Source organism: Fundulus heteroclitus, chromosome 6 (assembly GCF_011125445.2).
Source record: "Fundulus heteroclitus isolate FHET01 chromosome 6, MU-UCD_Fhet_4.1, whole genome shotgun sequence".
Classification (NCBI taxonomy): Eukaryota; Metazoa; Chordata; class Actinopteri; order Cyprinodontiformes; family Fundulidae; genus Fundulus; species Fundulus heteroclitus.
Genome location: NC_046366.1, coordinates 20,163,747 through 20,179,468, shown reverse-complemented (window position 1 = coordinate 20,179,468; position 15,722 = coordinate 20,163,747). Strand labels below are relative to the sequence as shown.

Below are 15,722 nucleotides of genomic sequence, written 5' to 3'. Positions count from 1 at the left end.
AGTTAGCGCACTTCTTAACCACCTACACAAGGGGGCAGTATTGTAGCAGCCATTTCTACAGATTAAACACCACTATAAACTGCATGTTTCTATGTTTCCACTATAATACTAATGTAGCAAACGTTTTATCATAGTTTTTCATCATATCTGTATAACTCCTGACTGCAGAGTAAATAAACCGCTCTGTAATGAGAGAGAAAAAAAAATCACTGTTTGTTCTGCAGAGGAGTATCAGAAAGAGTAACAATCAAATAACACCCTCTGCCTGAATTTACTACATTTAGCCTTCACGTTAGCCAGGATCTCTCCGGTGGCACATCAAGCCATCGAGTCACAACTAGGAGTGGGAACAAGATGGAGGCCTTTAATTACACCACTAATTATAAAGGCGGCTAACAACTGAGCCAAACACAAAGCTACTGCTTCGATCTCACGGTGCGTAACACAAGTGGAAAACAGAGCTTTATCTGAAAAGGTATCAGTAGCTGCTGAAAAAAAAAAAACTAGAACTTTTTGTGGTGTTGTTTTACAGGGTGGAGGTTCGATACTGTGACCCTTATGGACTCAGCTAAGTTTGATATTTACATCCGAGTCTTTTCATGATTCCACATCAAATCCTTTTCATTACATCTCGAGTATCTAAACCCATCCTGCATCTTCATTTCTTCTTTGAATATTCCCATCTTTCTGCTGTAACCACTTAAGATTAATTCCGCTGGTCAGATCTTTTTCCCTCCTACAAAAAAACTAAACAGACGTTTTGTTACACATTATGTAACAATTACCTGTAGTTTAATTTTGATCAGAAAGCAGTAGATAGTGCACCAAATATGCATCATTCTTTGATTCAAGTCAAGCAGCAGTTCTATAATTATTGTGTAACTGACTTTTAAACACCTCTGGGACCTCTGATTGGATCATACTGGTACTGATAATACGACAATCTCAATGAACATAAGACTTCCAGTTGTCACTTGAAATGTAGACTTCGTTCCTCTAAAGCCTTGAAAGACAGCTGGTCTCTTTACCAACTAATTGTAATTTTTGTAGTCATTCCTTTTAGTCATCCACTTTCTGCAGTTTCCTAAATACGATTAAAATCCTTTCTGCTGCAAATATGAAACAACAAGCTAGAAATGGCAAAGATGCCAGTTGGGACCATTAAAAACATTAATGATACTTCCATTTTGAGGTAGGTGCCATCAAAATGGCCACATTTGTTTTTGAACCGCCTGAGCCGAACATCAGTTTCTCAATTTGAAACAGTTAAGCAATAGCCTATCACATATTTTTTCCCCCCATTACATTTTTAATGATGTAAATAATTTTTGATATTTTCAATACATCTAGGATGACTAAACCCGCCTTGGGCCCCAACAAAGGATTTGCATGTGGCTGCTTGATGTGTGTGTTTTTTTTATTATTTTCTTGGTACAGCAACCTCAGGGTGCTGCCACATTGCTCCAAAATATCCTTTAAGGGATATCATGGTCTGTTTCAAACAGTTTGTGTCTGCATGACAGCCCTCAAGCCGCCTCTGTTCAGAAAGCGTTGCAGCTTTGGAGCAAGACGGATCGTCTCTTATACCTGCAGCTCTGGTGGCCCTCCTTCATCTCTGATGAGAAGCAGGTAGCTTTGACCATCCACCACGATTTCTTTCTTGAAGCGTCCACCTGAGGAAGAAATGTTAGGGAGATTAGGCTTGTAATGTATTACTAGCAGGCATTTGCGATAAGAAAACAACGCTGCTTATTCATTTCACGCAATGACTCCAGATGTAAAGCTTTGTTTAACTTCGGCATAAAGCTCTGTTGCTTTTCTCAGTTTAAACCTTCTGTGTACTGTGTTGTCTGGATCTTATGCCGACAGGAAACCGGGTCCCTCTGGAGCCAATTATGTGGGGGAGAAATTGCCATTAAGCATGTCTAATGCATAGCTGCTGAAGGAGCCTGCTCTTTGCCACTATTACTGCACTGCTACGAGTCAAAGAAAGGGCAAACTTTCACTTCAAAAGTCTCATCAGGATTTCTTGTTCTGTCTGCCCAGCTTCACTGGATCAGCCAAAATGCAATCAAGAAAACGTCCTGCTCTGCAATGAAACCTCAGAAATGAAATATTTTTTGATAAAAAAAGCATACTGAAGCACACATTAGGTAGAACTAGTGCCCATGTCACACAATGTCCACAGTATCGTAGAGCAGAGCATTTGAGTCTTCCCCCCTTTTTTCATTTCTTTCTTGAGATAAATGTGTTTTTCCTTGCCGCTAGCAAACCCATCTGGAGATAAAGAAGAGACCAATGGAAGATCCACAAAGTAAATTAGATTTTGCATATCATTTGACTGGTTTAAGATCCTGCGGAGATTAAAAACATTCAAATGAGGATGTCGGGCGGCTAGAGATGTCCCAAGGAGTGAAAACGGTGCCGTATGAATACCAAGGGGGGAAAAAATACGCTGAAAGCAATTTGACAGGATTGAATAATGCAAAACTCTGAAAAAGCTCGTGTAACAGTCATGAAATTAGTCCCTATAAAAAAAAAAAAAAACTATGCTTAAGACAGAAGAAACGCACATAGAATAAAAATGCATCTTTTAGCAATTTCATCGTTAAAACGATACGGTCAGCGGGATTTTGCCGTTCAGTCGTTCTGTGAGGAGCCAAAGGTCAAAGTGGGGAAGGGCTATAAAGTAGCCAGGGGATATCATTTTACAATAGGTGGACAGTATTTCCTGTGTCAGCAAGCAATAGATATCCACTTGAGTCTTTCTTCCATCCTGTTAAATCCACTTTAGCCTGCCGGGCAAACGGGATTCTCGCAGCCGCTAGCGGCGACTCTCAGGCCGCGCTTGGATGCTAGTTGCATAATAAAGAGAAGGAGAGATTGATGGAGTAGCTGGAAGCTTTTCCCCCTTCTTTTTCTTCATTTATTTTCCTGAAGTCGCAGATCTTCGGAGATGCTCACACAAAGCACTCAAAGACGATGGATAGGCATGATTTAGTCTTGCTTGAGGGGATGAGGCGGACCTCGCTTCAAAGTGGGGACGTGCAGAGCCCAGGACTTGGCGAAGCGCAGAGTTTTTATGGACTTTTGGCTGACGTTCATCTGCATACGCCACATAAGATTACGGGAATCGCAGAAACGAGTTACGTGATGAAAGCATACGGCTCCCGGTGAGAACGGGGAAGAAATTTGGACGTACACCTTCTCATTGCGTAATCATCCAGAATGCTTGTGCCTATTTAGAGCTGAACAAATTAAATGCGTCCATGGAGAAAGCTCCAAATCCTTTCCCTGGTGACGAAGAGCAAATCTGAGTTAGACAAATCTGCATACAGCAGTCGTATAAAAAAAAAAAAAAAAACAGGTGGCTACAGGGAGAAACGGCCCTGTTGGCGAGCATGGTTAACACGCAGCAGGCATACTCTGCTTCACACAGAGGCTCAGACCTTGACACTCAGCCACAATCCGACGGAGCGCCATCCGGTGTTGCCATGGCAACACACCCCGGTACCTTTTTTTTTTTTTTTAGATATCATAGTAAAAAGCCCAGGAACAAAACAGTGAAGAAACCGCTACAGCGAAGCCTCCTCCTCTTCGCCTGTGATGCTTGCGCAGAGTGAATACTATGAACCGGAGAAAAGCCGGCGCAAAAAAAAAAAAAAAAAAAAAAAAAAGCACATATGAGGCGGCTGCTGTTAATCAAACAGAAATGCTATAACAGTAAGTTAAAAAACAAAACAAGGACAGGAAGACAGGAAACAATATTTTTCTCTGATTACAACAGCATACCTCACTCTGTTTTTGCAGCATTTCCGCCATGAATTTCTCAAGGACTAATTAAGCTATGAGTTTTTTTTGTTTTTTTTTACCCCTCTTTTCTCCCTTGGTGCAGAGAAATGCCAGAAACTAATTATGTGCTTCAAGTCTCATCCACACTATAATTACACTAAAATGAAACACTGCAAAGAAAAAAAAAAGAAAAAACCTCAAAGATCATCAGTTAACTCCGGGCGTGCCGACGTCTTAGCTGGTTTTTGAAGGACGGACCTTGCAGGGCAGCAGGGGGCATTCTGGTTATGATTTCTCCTTGTAGACAGACCTTGCAAAATCTGGTTTGTGATTTATTATCGCTAGAAAAACGATAGTTTACAGCCTCTGAAGAATGATACATATTTAATTTGACCTTCCCTGATTTAACTATATATGGAAATGTACTTTAGTGTCTGACTGAACTGCAACAACAATTGGATGAATACAAAACTAAACTTTCCGTAGAAAGCAAGCAGAAAAATAGAAGAATCAAACTTGATATAAGTAACCGAAGTTTCGCTGAGTATGACACGGAGTACTAGCATGGCTCACTTTATTCCTGAAAATAAAGGACAGGAAATGTATTCCTGTACACGTCATCTTCAGCGGATTTGAATGGCATGCCACCAGTAACAACACTTTATTACAAAACCATTTATTTTTATCTGGAAAGCTGCTAACATTTTGTAGTAAAGATAGATCAACAGAGATAGTAGTTCTGAATGCAGCAGAAAATGAATTAGAATATTATCACTATTGATGCATCAAACCCAATGTCTCTGACCTTCATATTATTTTTAGTAAACTCAAACCAAAGTATACCAAAAAAAGATGATGTTGGCTGGTGTGCTGACAAATCGAGAAATCCTGCTTTATCAGTTTTTACACATTTATTGGAAATAGAAAACAGTTTCTGGTTTCTAACTATTTGACCTGTGGATCATCGGTCCGTTCTGTTTGCACTGCTACTTCTCCCTTCTGCCGACCAAAGCCATGAATGTCAGATCACACTAAACCTGGGTGTTTTCCTATGAGCGAGTATAGAAAATAGACGCGCGACCGCTTTGTGCAGCAATCAATGCAACCAAATGGTTTCAAACACCGGCCATTCACACCGGGCCTCTACCAAGATGCCCCCTCCACTGTGGTTTAATTAAGGAGACACAGTTATATTAAAATACAGAAATAGCATTATCGTTATAAACACACATTTTCATTTTAACCAAACCATTCTGATTTATGTTTGGCCTCATTTTCTTATGATGCTAAAAACCTCTCTAGGAGAACGTGAAAAGCAGTTTGACACATCTCAACTCTTTAATTACAACGTTCACTCGCTCCTTATTCAAAACATTAAACTCTAATTTTCACAATTAACACAGGTAGTAAATAACCCACATTTGTCATTCAGTTATGTAATATTTGGAATATTTTGTTCTGTATATTTCATTAAATTAGAAATAAAAATGCCCCCCTTTTTTCCCAGGCAATCATTATTAGATCTATTAGTTTGGTTTTAAATATAAAAAGAAATTCTGGAATTGTAAGTCATTCAAATTGATAGAATCAAATAGAACATATATTTAATATCGACAGAAATTTAAAGCAGCTTTATGAACTGAAATCTCATGTTTTGTTACTTTCTCTGTTCCCTGCTGGCCCTCATCATCTTCAGCAGACTCTTACCTTCAGGAGACTCTTCCTGCACATATGTGCCTGTCAGGTATCTGTGCACCAGGGCAGACTTCCCACTGGACAGATTTCCCACAATGCCCTGCAACAAAAATAGCAAAAAAAAAAAAACAAACTCAAAAACAATCATTATCAATACTGCGCATAAAAAATTGCATAAATATGAACATAACACTGATCAACAGAAATTATTGAAACTATACAGGGTTTGGTGTAGCTGACAAGCATAACGTCTTTTCTTCAAATGTTCTGTAAAAGCTGTGGCTTTTAAAATTTTCAACATGATTTTTGTTGACAGCAGCTTCGCCATTACGGTCGATCTGATGAATAAACATTGTGACATTCAGGATTTAACAAATGCAATCAGAGTGGTGCATGTTAAAGACGCACACTACTATTTCTCGTTGCACTGTGTGCTGTGGCAGAACCAGAGAATTATGAGTAGGGGGGGGGGGGGGGGCAGCAAATAATAGCAATACAGATGTAAAAAGATTTACTAATCCCAGGCTATAATGGGTAAAAAATGTGAAATGCATGCTACTGCCTGCTAACTGCTTTTAATGATTCAACAAATACAAACTAAGGTCAAACAAACCGCAGAAAACCGTTTTACCAGAGTGGAAAATATAACAGGACATCATCATGGACCTTCCTTGGACTCTCATCTTTTGTCTTATCAGTATTAATATTTCAGTTGCTAATACTGCATTTGTGAAAGGGTATCTGTGTTTTATGAATGAAACTTAATCTTTGTGTATTTGTTTATATAATATTACACGTACTGTTCAGAAAAATAAAGGAATTTATTCATCTGTGACAGGTCTTTGCATTTGTGATCAATCGCTATGGTTCGTTTCTTTTTGTTTCTGCACCTTTAAAACAACCCAGAGCTGTTTATTTTGAATCAGGACAGAAAATGTGGTAGAGAACAGGGAGGCTGACTTTTGAACTTACTGTGTAGCTGTGTTATATTTCCCCAGTTCATCGCGTAAAACTGTCAGCAGAGAACTGGACCGGCCGCAGGAATGAAAAGTAATATGGTGATCTAAATAACCTTTTAATTTTTCTAGGTACTCCAGGAATAAATGCTTTGCTTTTCACCGGACCAAGCACCATATAGTTGTTACACCTTGATGCAAAGCTAGAACCTCAGAGAGGGTTCCTATTGTTTTCTATCATAGCCAGAGCTTTTAAGGTCTACCTGTATATCAGGTGAAAGTCCCTCTACTCTCCGTCCTTAGAGGACCCTCCTAATGCTTATTAGAGTAAACCCCCACCTCTTTTCTTGCTGGGTGAATATAAGAATCAAGACTTTTTTTTTTTTAAATCATCATTTGTAACCATAAGGATTTTTAAAAAAATAATTTTTATAAGTTATTAGCTGTAATTTACAATCAGCCCATTCTGGATCAGCATTCAGGTTTTACTGCTAACTTCAGACTGTGCGCACATGTGGAAGCCATGGCGTAACTCAGACGCACCAGGCTCCGCAGCTGCTCTGAATTGAGCTGTGTCCTTTTACTACAGCCCTGTTCGAGTAACGAATGCAGCAGGCTGACAGCCCGGGACTGCCAGTCCATCCATGCCTGAACGCAGCAGCGTGTAATTGTGCAGCTGCAGTGCCGCATGTGCGCAAATAACATCGTTTTTCCCGTTTTATTTGCTTTTTTTCTTTTGACTCATTGTCAGGTTAGGGTAGGTACAATAAAGCGGTCTATTTTGTTCACTCTTCCCAGTGGCTTGTAATTAGTGCCTGTCCAGCGGCCCGAGTAACGCACATCTTGTAACCCAACAGATCAAATTGTACGATAAGGGAGCCGCAGGTCCGTGGGAATGCTTTTCTTCTACCAAACGTGTGGTGCAGATCCAGGGCCAGTTTGATAGACACGAGAGCACACAGAGCAGGCATGAAAGCCTGGATTTGATCTGACTTTGGATCAGATAAACAACCCACCACAAAATATGGATCTATAATCATCAACGATGTTGGGCTCTGGAGGGGGGCATAGCTGTTTTGACGAAGGTTGTTTTTTTTTTTCAATATCACACAGCCCTAGTCAAATCCAGATTTTAAAACAGTTTCAGATAATTGTGTATTAATCTTAAAAATAGTGACGTATAAAACCTGTTTAATTTGGCACTGTTTAATTTTAAAAAATCCACTAAATGTGGTGGTAATATAATAACTTTCTAATTTAACTCAAAGGTAAGATATCAGATATCCGAATGAAAAGGTTTGATCTTCATACCAGCTAGTTAACCTTACACTAGCTAGTCGGCCTTACACACGAGAGTGCATACGTTTCTAACAATAAGTTCCATGTTCTCCCTTACAACCTTTTCCGATCAGAAATAATACAGATACATCAAGAGAGACTATTTTAATCTCGGTTGGCTGACCAATGACCTTCTGGTTGAATTCCAAAGAATCAGATCTTTTTGTGAACAGTTTGAATCATAGTAAGCGGCATCAGGTCCAAATGAGAACAACTCTCTTCAGTGCAGATTGTGTTACTGAAGGAAAAAGGCTCCAATTTAGCTATTCTATATCTCAGTGAAACACCGAACATCAACTCAGGACATGCACAGATATTTATCAAGTTATCTAAATAGGCAAAAAGCACATAAACATGCAGAGTGCTGTTTGGCCATTGCTAAACACTCTCATTAATAATGCAGGAGGCAGAGAAAATCTGACCGGTGCATCCCTAATAAGACACTAGAGGCTTGGTTCATTATATCATTTTTATCCCATTATTGCTCTAATGGCAAAAGCTGCATGAACTTGAATAAACCCACAAGCTTTTTGCAGGGGAGCAAACCCACTTAAAAGTTTCCGTCTGCCTCAAGAACAGCCGTAAAAATTTAAACGCATTAACAGAAGCAAAAGTAAATGTAACACAGTTTGGTTCTGTATTAAGGCCAGGAGAGGTCTTGCAATATCCAGCCGCTCGGTTGCAATCACTCCTCTGCTTTCGCTCCCTGGAGTCTACACCATACCTCACCGTAATGCCTTCAGGGTGAAACGCTGTGCCGGGTGGGCTGGTGATGCTTGCATGTCTGGGAACAACAAAGGATGTATCACACCTCGTCTCCTCCCTCTTCTTCTACCTGCCATCTCCCCCTTCTTCACCAGATCATTAGTGGGAGTTAAAGTCAGGTATAACTTTAATTATAGACAGGTTTGATGCAAGAAAAAATATCCACTTTGCAGCCAATCCAGTATGCTGCTCCATAAAAATTGAAGAACGCATTCAAGATATTCGGAGCTACCCAAAGTAGAATAAACAATAAATAAGCGGTCGGTCTGTAAAGTTTGAGGCTGTGTACAGTAAAAGCCATGAGTCAACAAAACAAAAGGATTTTAAAGTGGCAGAAATCCAACCTTCCTGCTGTTTTTAACTGCCCGGCTTTGAGACCTGCTGGTTTAAAGGCTTTTCTTAAAACAAAACGCCGCATCAGCAGTACTCCGCTACCAACCTGAACAAAAGCTGAAACCAAAGTAGGGTTTTAACACAGTAGCAGATGTATTAGAGTTGTTTTTTCCCCACTTGATAATGGTCTGTTCAGTTATTGCGCAGGAAATGTGTTTGTTGATTTCAGTGAAATTAAAAATGCTCCGAGAAGTCGCCTGGTAGCTCAGAGTTGTTGCTTTTCAGGTTCCTCACGACACTGAAAAGTACCCCTAAATATAAATATATATATATATATATATATCTTTTAAATCAGTGAACAAATTATACTTTTCAGCTCTCATGCTGCGATAACACTCTTTGCTGTTGACACCCGTCACTGATGGAAAAAGTCTGTCAACCACTTGAAGTGGTGTGAATAAAATGTTTAATGTTGTGGACTCGGCTTCATTTTTGATCTATCAGATTGTAGACAAAATTTTAGAAAAAAGTAAAAACCCTGAGAATTAAAATCTCTTATTTTCATGCTGTATATTTTGGTATCACCAGGAGGTCTTTTACTATCACCAGCTGGTCTCTAAAGGCTGTGTCTATATACTGTTTTCCAACATTTAAAAGAGATAAGATGACTAAAATTGTGAAGCTTAAACGACGCGTGTTTAAAACAGCATTAATAATAATAATAGTAATATTAGGGAATCTGTTTGCATAAAAAGTGAAAAAGGGTGATTTTTATAGAAAACTGTCTCACTGCCTTTTGATACTACACAAGACCATTGAATAAATCAGTGAAGATCTAGCATTTAGTGCATAAGATAAGGCCTTAGAGCTTGGCTATTAGGTTGTGGAAAACAAAACTGGTAGTCCTTTCTATGGAACTACTTAAAAACTGGTTCAACCACCAACTCTGGTTAAGCACTGGAACCATTTTGGTGGAAAAGTGCCATCAGAAGTCCCTTTCAGAAAGCAGGTAAAGCAGCTGCAGTGTAATTTAGCAATGACAGATGTTCTATATACTCTTCTAATGGGGTGTTCAAAGCAATACCTGTGTAGTTTGTCCTTTTCTGAAAACCATGAATATAATTTTAAATGATTGGCTCTGATTATGTGACAGGAGCTACATGTTGTTTCATCAACAGCATTTAATTTTTTCTGACACTTGTGTATCATTTAAAAAAAATGCTGCACAGCTCCACTCCTCGCCTTCCTTGGTTCTGCAATGCAATCTTGATTTTTTTAAAGCTTAGCTAGCTCCTAATCTAGCTGATCAGCTTTAGTTGTGATTTATGACTGACCAGAGGGACCTCAGAGAGGGTCTCCTGTTTTTGGGTTTATGATGGACTTTCGTTGTGAAAGAAGCTAGAGTTATTATAGGGATTTATATTCTCAAGGAAATCTGCACAGAGACTATTGTTTACTGTTATTAATGCTAACTGGCTAAGAGCTAATATAAAATGCCAAGGACAGTTGAAAAATGGAAGGCTGTAATCATTTTGTCATTGCTTGAATAAAATAAAACTTTAGTCTCCCTGACATGTTGGGACGCTGCCAGTTTTTTATGCACTGCCTTGCCAAAAAAAAGTCCCCACCAAAAAAAGGGGTGATAACAATGCTAAGTCACAAGATTTATTTCCACCCAGTGTTGCATTAATCGTACAACAAGATCTTGCATTGATGATGGTAGAGTCTGACCACTGCGCAAAGCCTCAATGGGGTTAAGGTCTGGACTCCATGTGTGAAAATGATGTCTCATGCTCCCTGAACCACTTTTTCAAAATTTCAGCTCGAGAAATTCTGGCAGCGTTATCTTGGAATAATATTCGTGCCATTAAGGAAGAAAAGAATTGATGGAATAACCTGGTCATTCAGTATATTCAGGTATATGCGTCACTTCACCTGCCTCTCTTCTAACCCTGATGACCCCATCACTGTGGAACAGGGTAAACCTGGACTCATCAGACCATGTAACCTTCTTCCAGTCCCAGTCCAACTCATTTTATCAGCTGGGGTTAAATAACTTGTGTCCAGCTGAAAGATGATCGACCATGCAGTAAGGAAATCCAGGTAACAACATTTTTTTTTTTTTTTGGCCAGCCAGTGTAAAAAAATAGTAATTAATGATCACTCATGGAAAGAGGGCAAGATAAACTACCCTGAATGTTGTTCTAATATCTTTATACATTATAGCTCTTAAAGAGGAATTGGAATTTGATTATTTTTTACAAATATTGGTAATTGGACATCTGGAAGTTCTGCTTAAAGGAGCAATAAGTGATATTTCACTACTAGGTGGGGTGTGACCACTTTCTGCAGACCAAAACAAGATGTGTAACAAACCATGCCTCTCTCTACCTCCGCTCCATATTCAACCCTTCACCCATTTTCCCTTCCCTTCTGACCCTTCGGCTTGTATAAATCCACAGCACAACTGCATCACCTTTCAGAGGAACATGTCAAGTGAAGAAATAAGTAACTCATAACTTTATAATGCTGTTAAGCAAGAGAACGTTTGATCAGCTGGGCATGTTCTCTGCCATTTTGTGCCTGGCGGTGGCATTTTAGGGGCAGGGAGGGGCTGAGCCCTGAGTGGCAGCTGTTCACGTGCACGTACATGCACACGCAGCTGGCCCGGCTATGTAAACAAGAGACTGGAGAACATCACAGTGAGAAGGCGTGTGTGACGTCATACCATATTCAATCTAAAAAGTTAACTTTAGTTCTTTACAAAACATTTTTTTAGTTATTTCGAACTGTAATAATGACATTTTGCTTATTGCTCCTTTAAGTATATCGGATCTGATCATAAACGTTTTCTTTAGCAGTTTAGAAGTGAATGGCAAACATCTTTTCAACATAACCTTGTTGCTGACCGCTGGTTTTTGGAACACTCAATTCTAACTTTGAAAAAACAGTTTAACAAAGTCCCCAATCAACACCTCAGATTCATAAAGAGAGAGAATCAGTCACGTTTGAAGTCAGCACAGCTAGTTAGTTTGTCTTTCAGGTCACTGCTGTGAATTTTTAATTCAGCCGAAGTTTTTCTTGTTTTCAAAAACGAAACAGCAGCAATTTAACCACCCAGAGATCCACTGGTTCAATACAAGAGTGGAGCTTTGGAGGGCATTAGACTACAGGAGGATGTTAGATGTGCATTTGGCAGTAGCTGTGCCTGTGTGCTCCAGTGGCGGGTGAGATCAGACCCAGGATGTGTCACCAGTCTAGCCCAAAACTGTCACTCATCTCACTTCCTGCTGCAAGCCACCTTGCATCTCCATGCCAACACATCTCATTAAAAGAAAGGGGGATAAAAAAGAAGTCACCAACTATTTGCCAGCAGAAAACCCCGGCCAATTTACTCAAATGTGCTCTCTCGTGTGAAATGCATAAAGCAGTGTTACGTGGACATAGCATGTTTTTCTGATGACATCTTCAGTCTGTCAGGATGATGAAACCATTGATGGACAATCAACAGCTGGGCTGCTGGAAATGAATTTCACAAAGTTGCTCACCACTTTCAGCTCCGGAACTGATCGACTCAATGTCCATTCCTGGCTGTTGACGAATGAGTCTGCAAATGAAACAACAAACAAATGAATTAATGACTCAGGTGATAACTGTAGTTTACACCCCGATGGTGGCATTTGCATTAAGTTTTATGACCCATACGTCAGTCGCCATACCCTGTTGATAAGATAAAGCGTATCTAGTTAGGTCGGGACATTATGTCTCAACACAGTGATTGATTGGTTGTATAATTTTTGACTGACTGTTATGTCAGTAAAGGTTATTGTCCATTACAAACAAATCCTAAAAATGAATCAGAGTGCCCTGACTGATCAGCTGGGCCATAATAAATCCAGCCAGCCGATGTAAAACTGTTGTACTACAGTTTACCTTGGAATTTCCCTTATGAGTCTTGTCAACAAAATCTGCAGCATATACAGCAAGTTCATTATGCATGGAGTTATTTCAAGAGCAGGTGCAACAGACATACAGATCATCTACAGCAAATCAAAATACTGAAGCAATATAGTCTGCAAGGATGAGGACAAGTTGATTGTCTTTGACTAAGAGTACAAAGGAGCCAACCATGTTTTTGAAGCCACAACTAAGTGCTTTAAGGTACTTTCTCACCGGCTCCTCGCTGAGTAATCTCAGATCAATAAAAAAAAAACAACAACACACAAATGAAAAACCATGGCAACTTTGGAGGAATGAAACTAAAACCAGTTTCAGAATGACGGTGCTTCATGATGAGAAGAACAGCAACTAGTGGCACTTCTGTACCGCAAATTGCAATTAATATTCCGGAAAAAAATAATCGCTGCTGCATTGACACATTTTTGAACCAAGAAACAAAACCAAATCTGACAAAACAGAACACTACCCAGAAGGTGTTGCGAAACACTTTGCGCAATACACGAGCTATGGCTAAATAGGTTTTTCTGATAAGGATTAAAAATACCATTATTTTTAAAGCCAGCAATTATCAGGCCTGACTGGACCCGTTCGGCTTGCCAGTGACATTTGGAAACAGTACTTTGTAAATGAACAGCAGGGGAGATTACCATAAAGAACAACAGAATCTAACAGCACTAAAAACACAAACGACAACTCCACAAGCTGAGCCTGTTTCCCACAGAGACACATTATGTGTCACAACAACAGTTAGAACAAAGATCCTCCTCCTAGTTTGGACCAAGGTGTTCTCACCATCTATACCCCCCCCAAGGAAGCCGCTATCTCCAGTGCAGGAACCCAGACGGTATGTCTCCGGGGCAACGGCGTTCGACCACCGCCTGTCTTTTCCACATCTCTCAACCATAACAATTAAAGTACTCATCCACCATCATTACTGTAAGACTTTGTTGCAGCAACAGTGATTTTCCTTTGTGCCCCGGGTGATGATAACAGTAAAGGAGTGATGGAATAAACTACACGCGAAGCCCTGCTGCTGCTGCTGCAAGGAACCTCTCCATTTTCTCTGCGGAACACATGACATATGTGTGAATGATTCAGAAACCAAACAGACCCACGCCAACAACTGTTTAGCCTACTGCAATTATCCCCCCGCTAAAATGTTTACTTATTGCTGACCTCGGCTTAGCCTCACGCTGCTTTTAGACGTCTCACTTGTTGTGGGAGCGGGGAGGAGTGCATCCCGAGCACACGGGGCTTTCACCGAGCATTGTGCACTGCGGCGCAGTCTTTAAACAACACGCCTCCCGCTAAACCCTTTCGGCGTGGGTTTGACATGTCGTAACACGAGCGATGTCTGCCGAGGAGCAGGTAGCTCAATGTAGGTCACAGCAGACTGATCAGATAAGGCTGTTACCTCGTTTTCTTACACTTCCTGTCGTTTGGCAAGTCGTCCGAGTTAAACAAGCAGCGATTAGAGACGCTTTGTTGTGCGGCCAGTTTTGTTCCTCGGCACCACTCGAACACGGTCACGTTACAGCCACCAGTTGCAATGCATTTTACGGGGATTTTAGAAGAGTCACCAACAGAGTTGTGCAAAATTGTGAAGTGAGGATTTTAAGGAAAAGCAATTAAGAAGGTGTAAAATATAGTGGAACCACTTGCTTTTAGAAGTCACCTACCGTAATTAGGTAAAAGGGCCCACCTATGTGTAACCCTACTCTATAATACACTATAACTTCAGCTGTTCTGTGGTCTAAAGCCAAAAGAACACCCCAGACAGGTCAGGGACAAGGTTGTGGAGAAAGTTAAAGAAAGATTAGGCTTTAAAACAATATCCCAACCTTTGAACTTTTCATGCCACACTGGTCAAGCCAGTGTCCAAAAATGCAAAGAGCTTGGTACAACTGGAAACCTACCCGGATAGGGCTGTGCGATTTTACCAAAGATCAAAATTGCGATATATTTCAACCATAGTTGCGATTTAATGTAGACTTTTCTCTGCGTTAACCACAAGCAACAAAAAGGGGCCTGTAGATAAAGCTGTTTGTAAACAAGGACTATTTAAAACAGGAAATTGAACTGTTTTTATTAATCCGAATATTATTATTCAAGAGAAAAGCTTGTTGTGTTGGATATCAATCCTTGTTGAACACATAGTGCAAAGTGCAAACAAGCCTGTGTGTTAAACAGTTTGACCAGTACTTAATGCAATGGTGAGACTCCTGAAAGGTAAAAAAGGTATTGATTAAATAAACTCTAAAACAAATAATACAATTAGATTATCCCACTGCTGCAAATCTCTTCCCTTCCAATATGGAGGAAAACCCACTTTAAACATATTACCAACACCTAAAGGACGTGTTTTGTCGGTTAGCGGTTATATCGTTTATATATATATATATATATATATATATATATATATATATATATATATATATATATATATGCTTTTCAGATGTACAATAACATAAATCCCAAGCCCAACTATGATTTTTATTCCCCTTTATAATTATGCACATATTCATCTTGGTCTACATAGAATTCCAATGAATGCATGAATTAATAATTTATTTCATTCATTTATTATTTATCAACATATTGAGATTTTTGGTTTTAATGTGACAAGATGTGTGAAGGTTTAAGGCATACGAATACTTTTGCAAAGTACTGTACTGCAGCAACTTTTTTATTCTTCCAGTACAAAGAAAACCTAAAGCCGAATGCCCTTTTATAACTTTATAGCATATAAGTAAAACAAAAGACCTTTCCAAAATCAGTAAAGGTTGCAACAGCAACACCAATATTCACCATACTTTCACCAAATCAACACTCGATATTTAAAAGATGTGGAAATCAGGATGAAAGTTTTACCTTTAGCAAATA

At 39.6% G+C, this 15,722-nt stretch overlaps 1 protein-coding gene across 4 annotated transcripts in view; it reads right to left on the bottom strand.

The window, feature by feature from the left end:
• The window catches only part of agap3 (ArfGAP with GTPase domain, ankyrin repeat and PH domain 3), a 190,545-nt gene that overhangs the window by 92,629 nt on the left and 82,194 nt on the right, over positions 1-15,722 (bottom strand). For all 4 annotated transcript variants that reach the window (XM_036138282.1, XM_036138280.1, XM_036138281.1 and 1 more), the window contains exons 2-4: positions 12,428-12,486; positions 5,500-5,587; positions 1,588-1,673 (exon numbers count right to left, since the gene is read on the bottom strand). In XM_036138282.1, the coding sequence (XP_035994175.1) occupies positions 1,588-1,673; positions 5,500-5,587; positions 12,428-12,486 (233 nt within the window). The remainder of the gene's footprint in view (positions 1-1,587; positions 1,674-5,499; positions 5,588-12,427; positions 12,487-15,722) is intronic.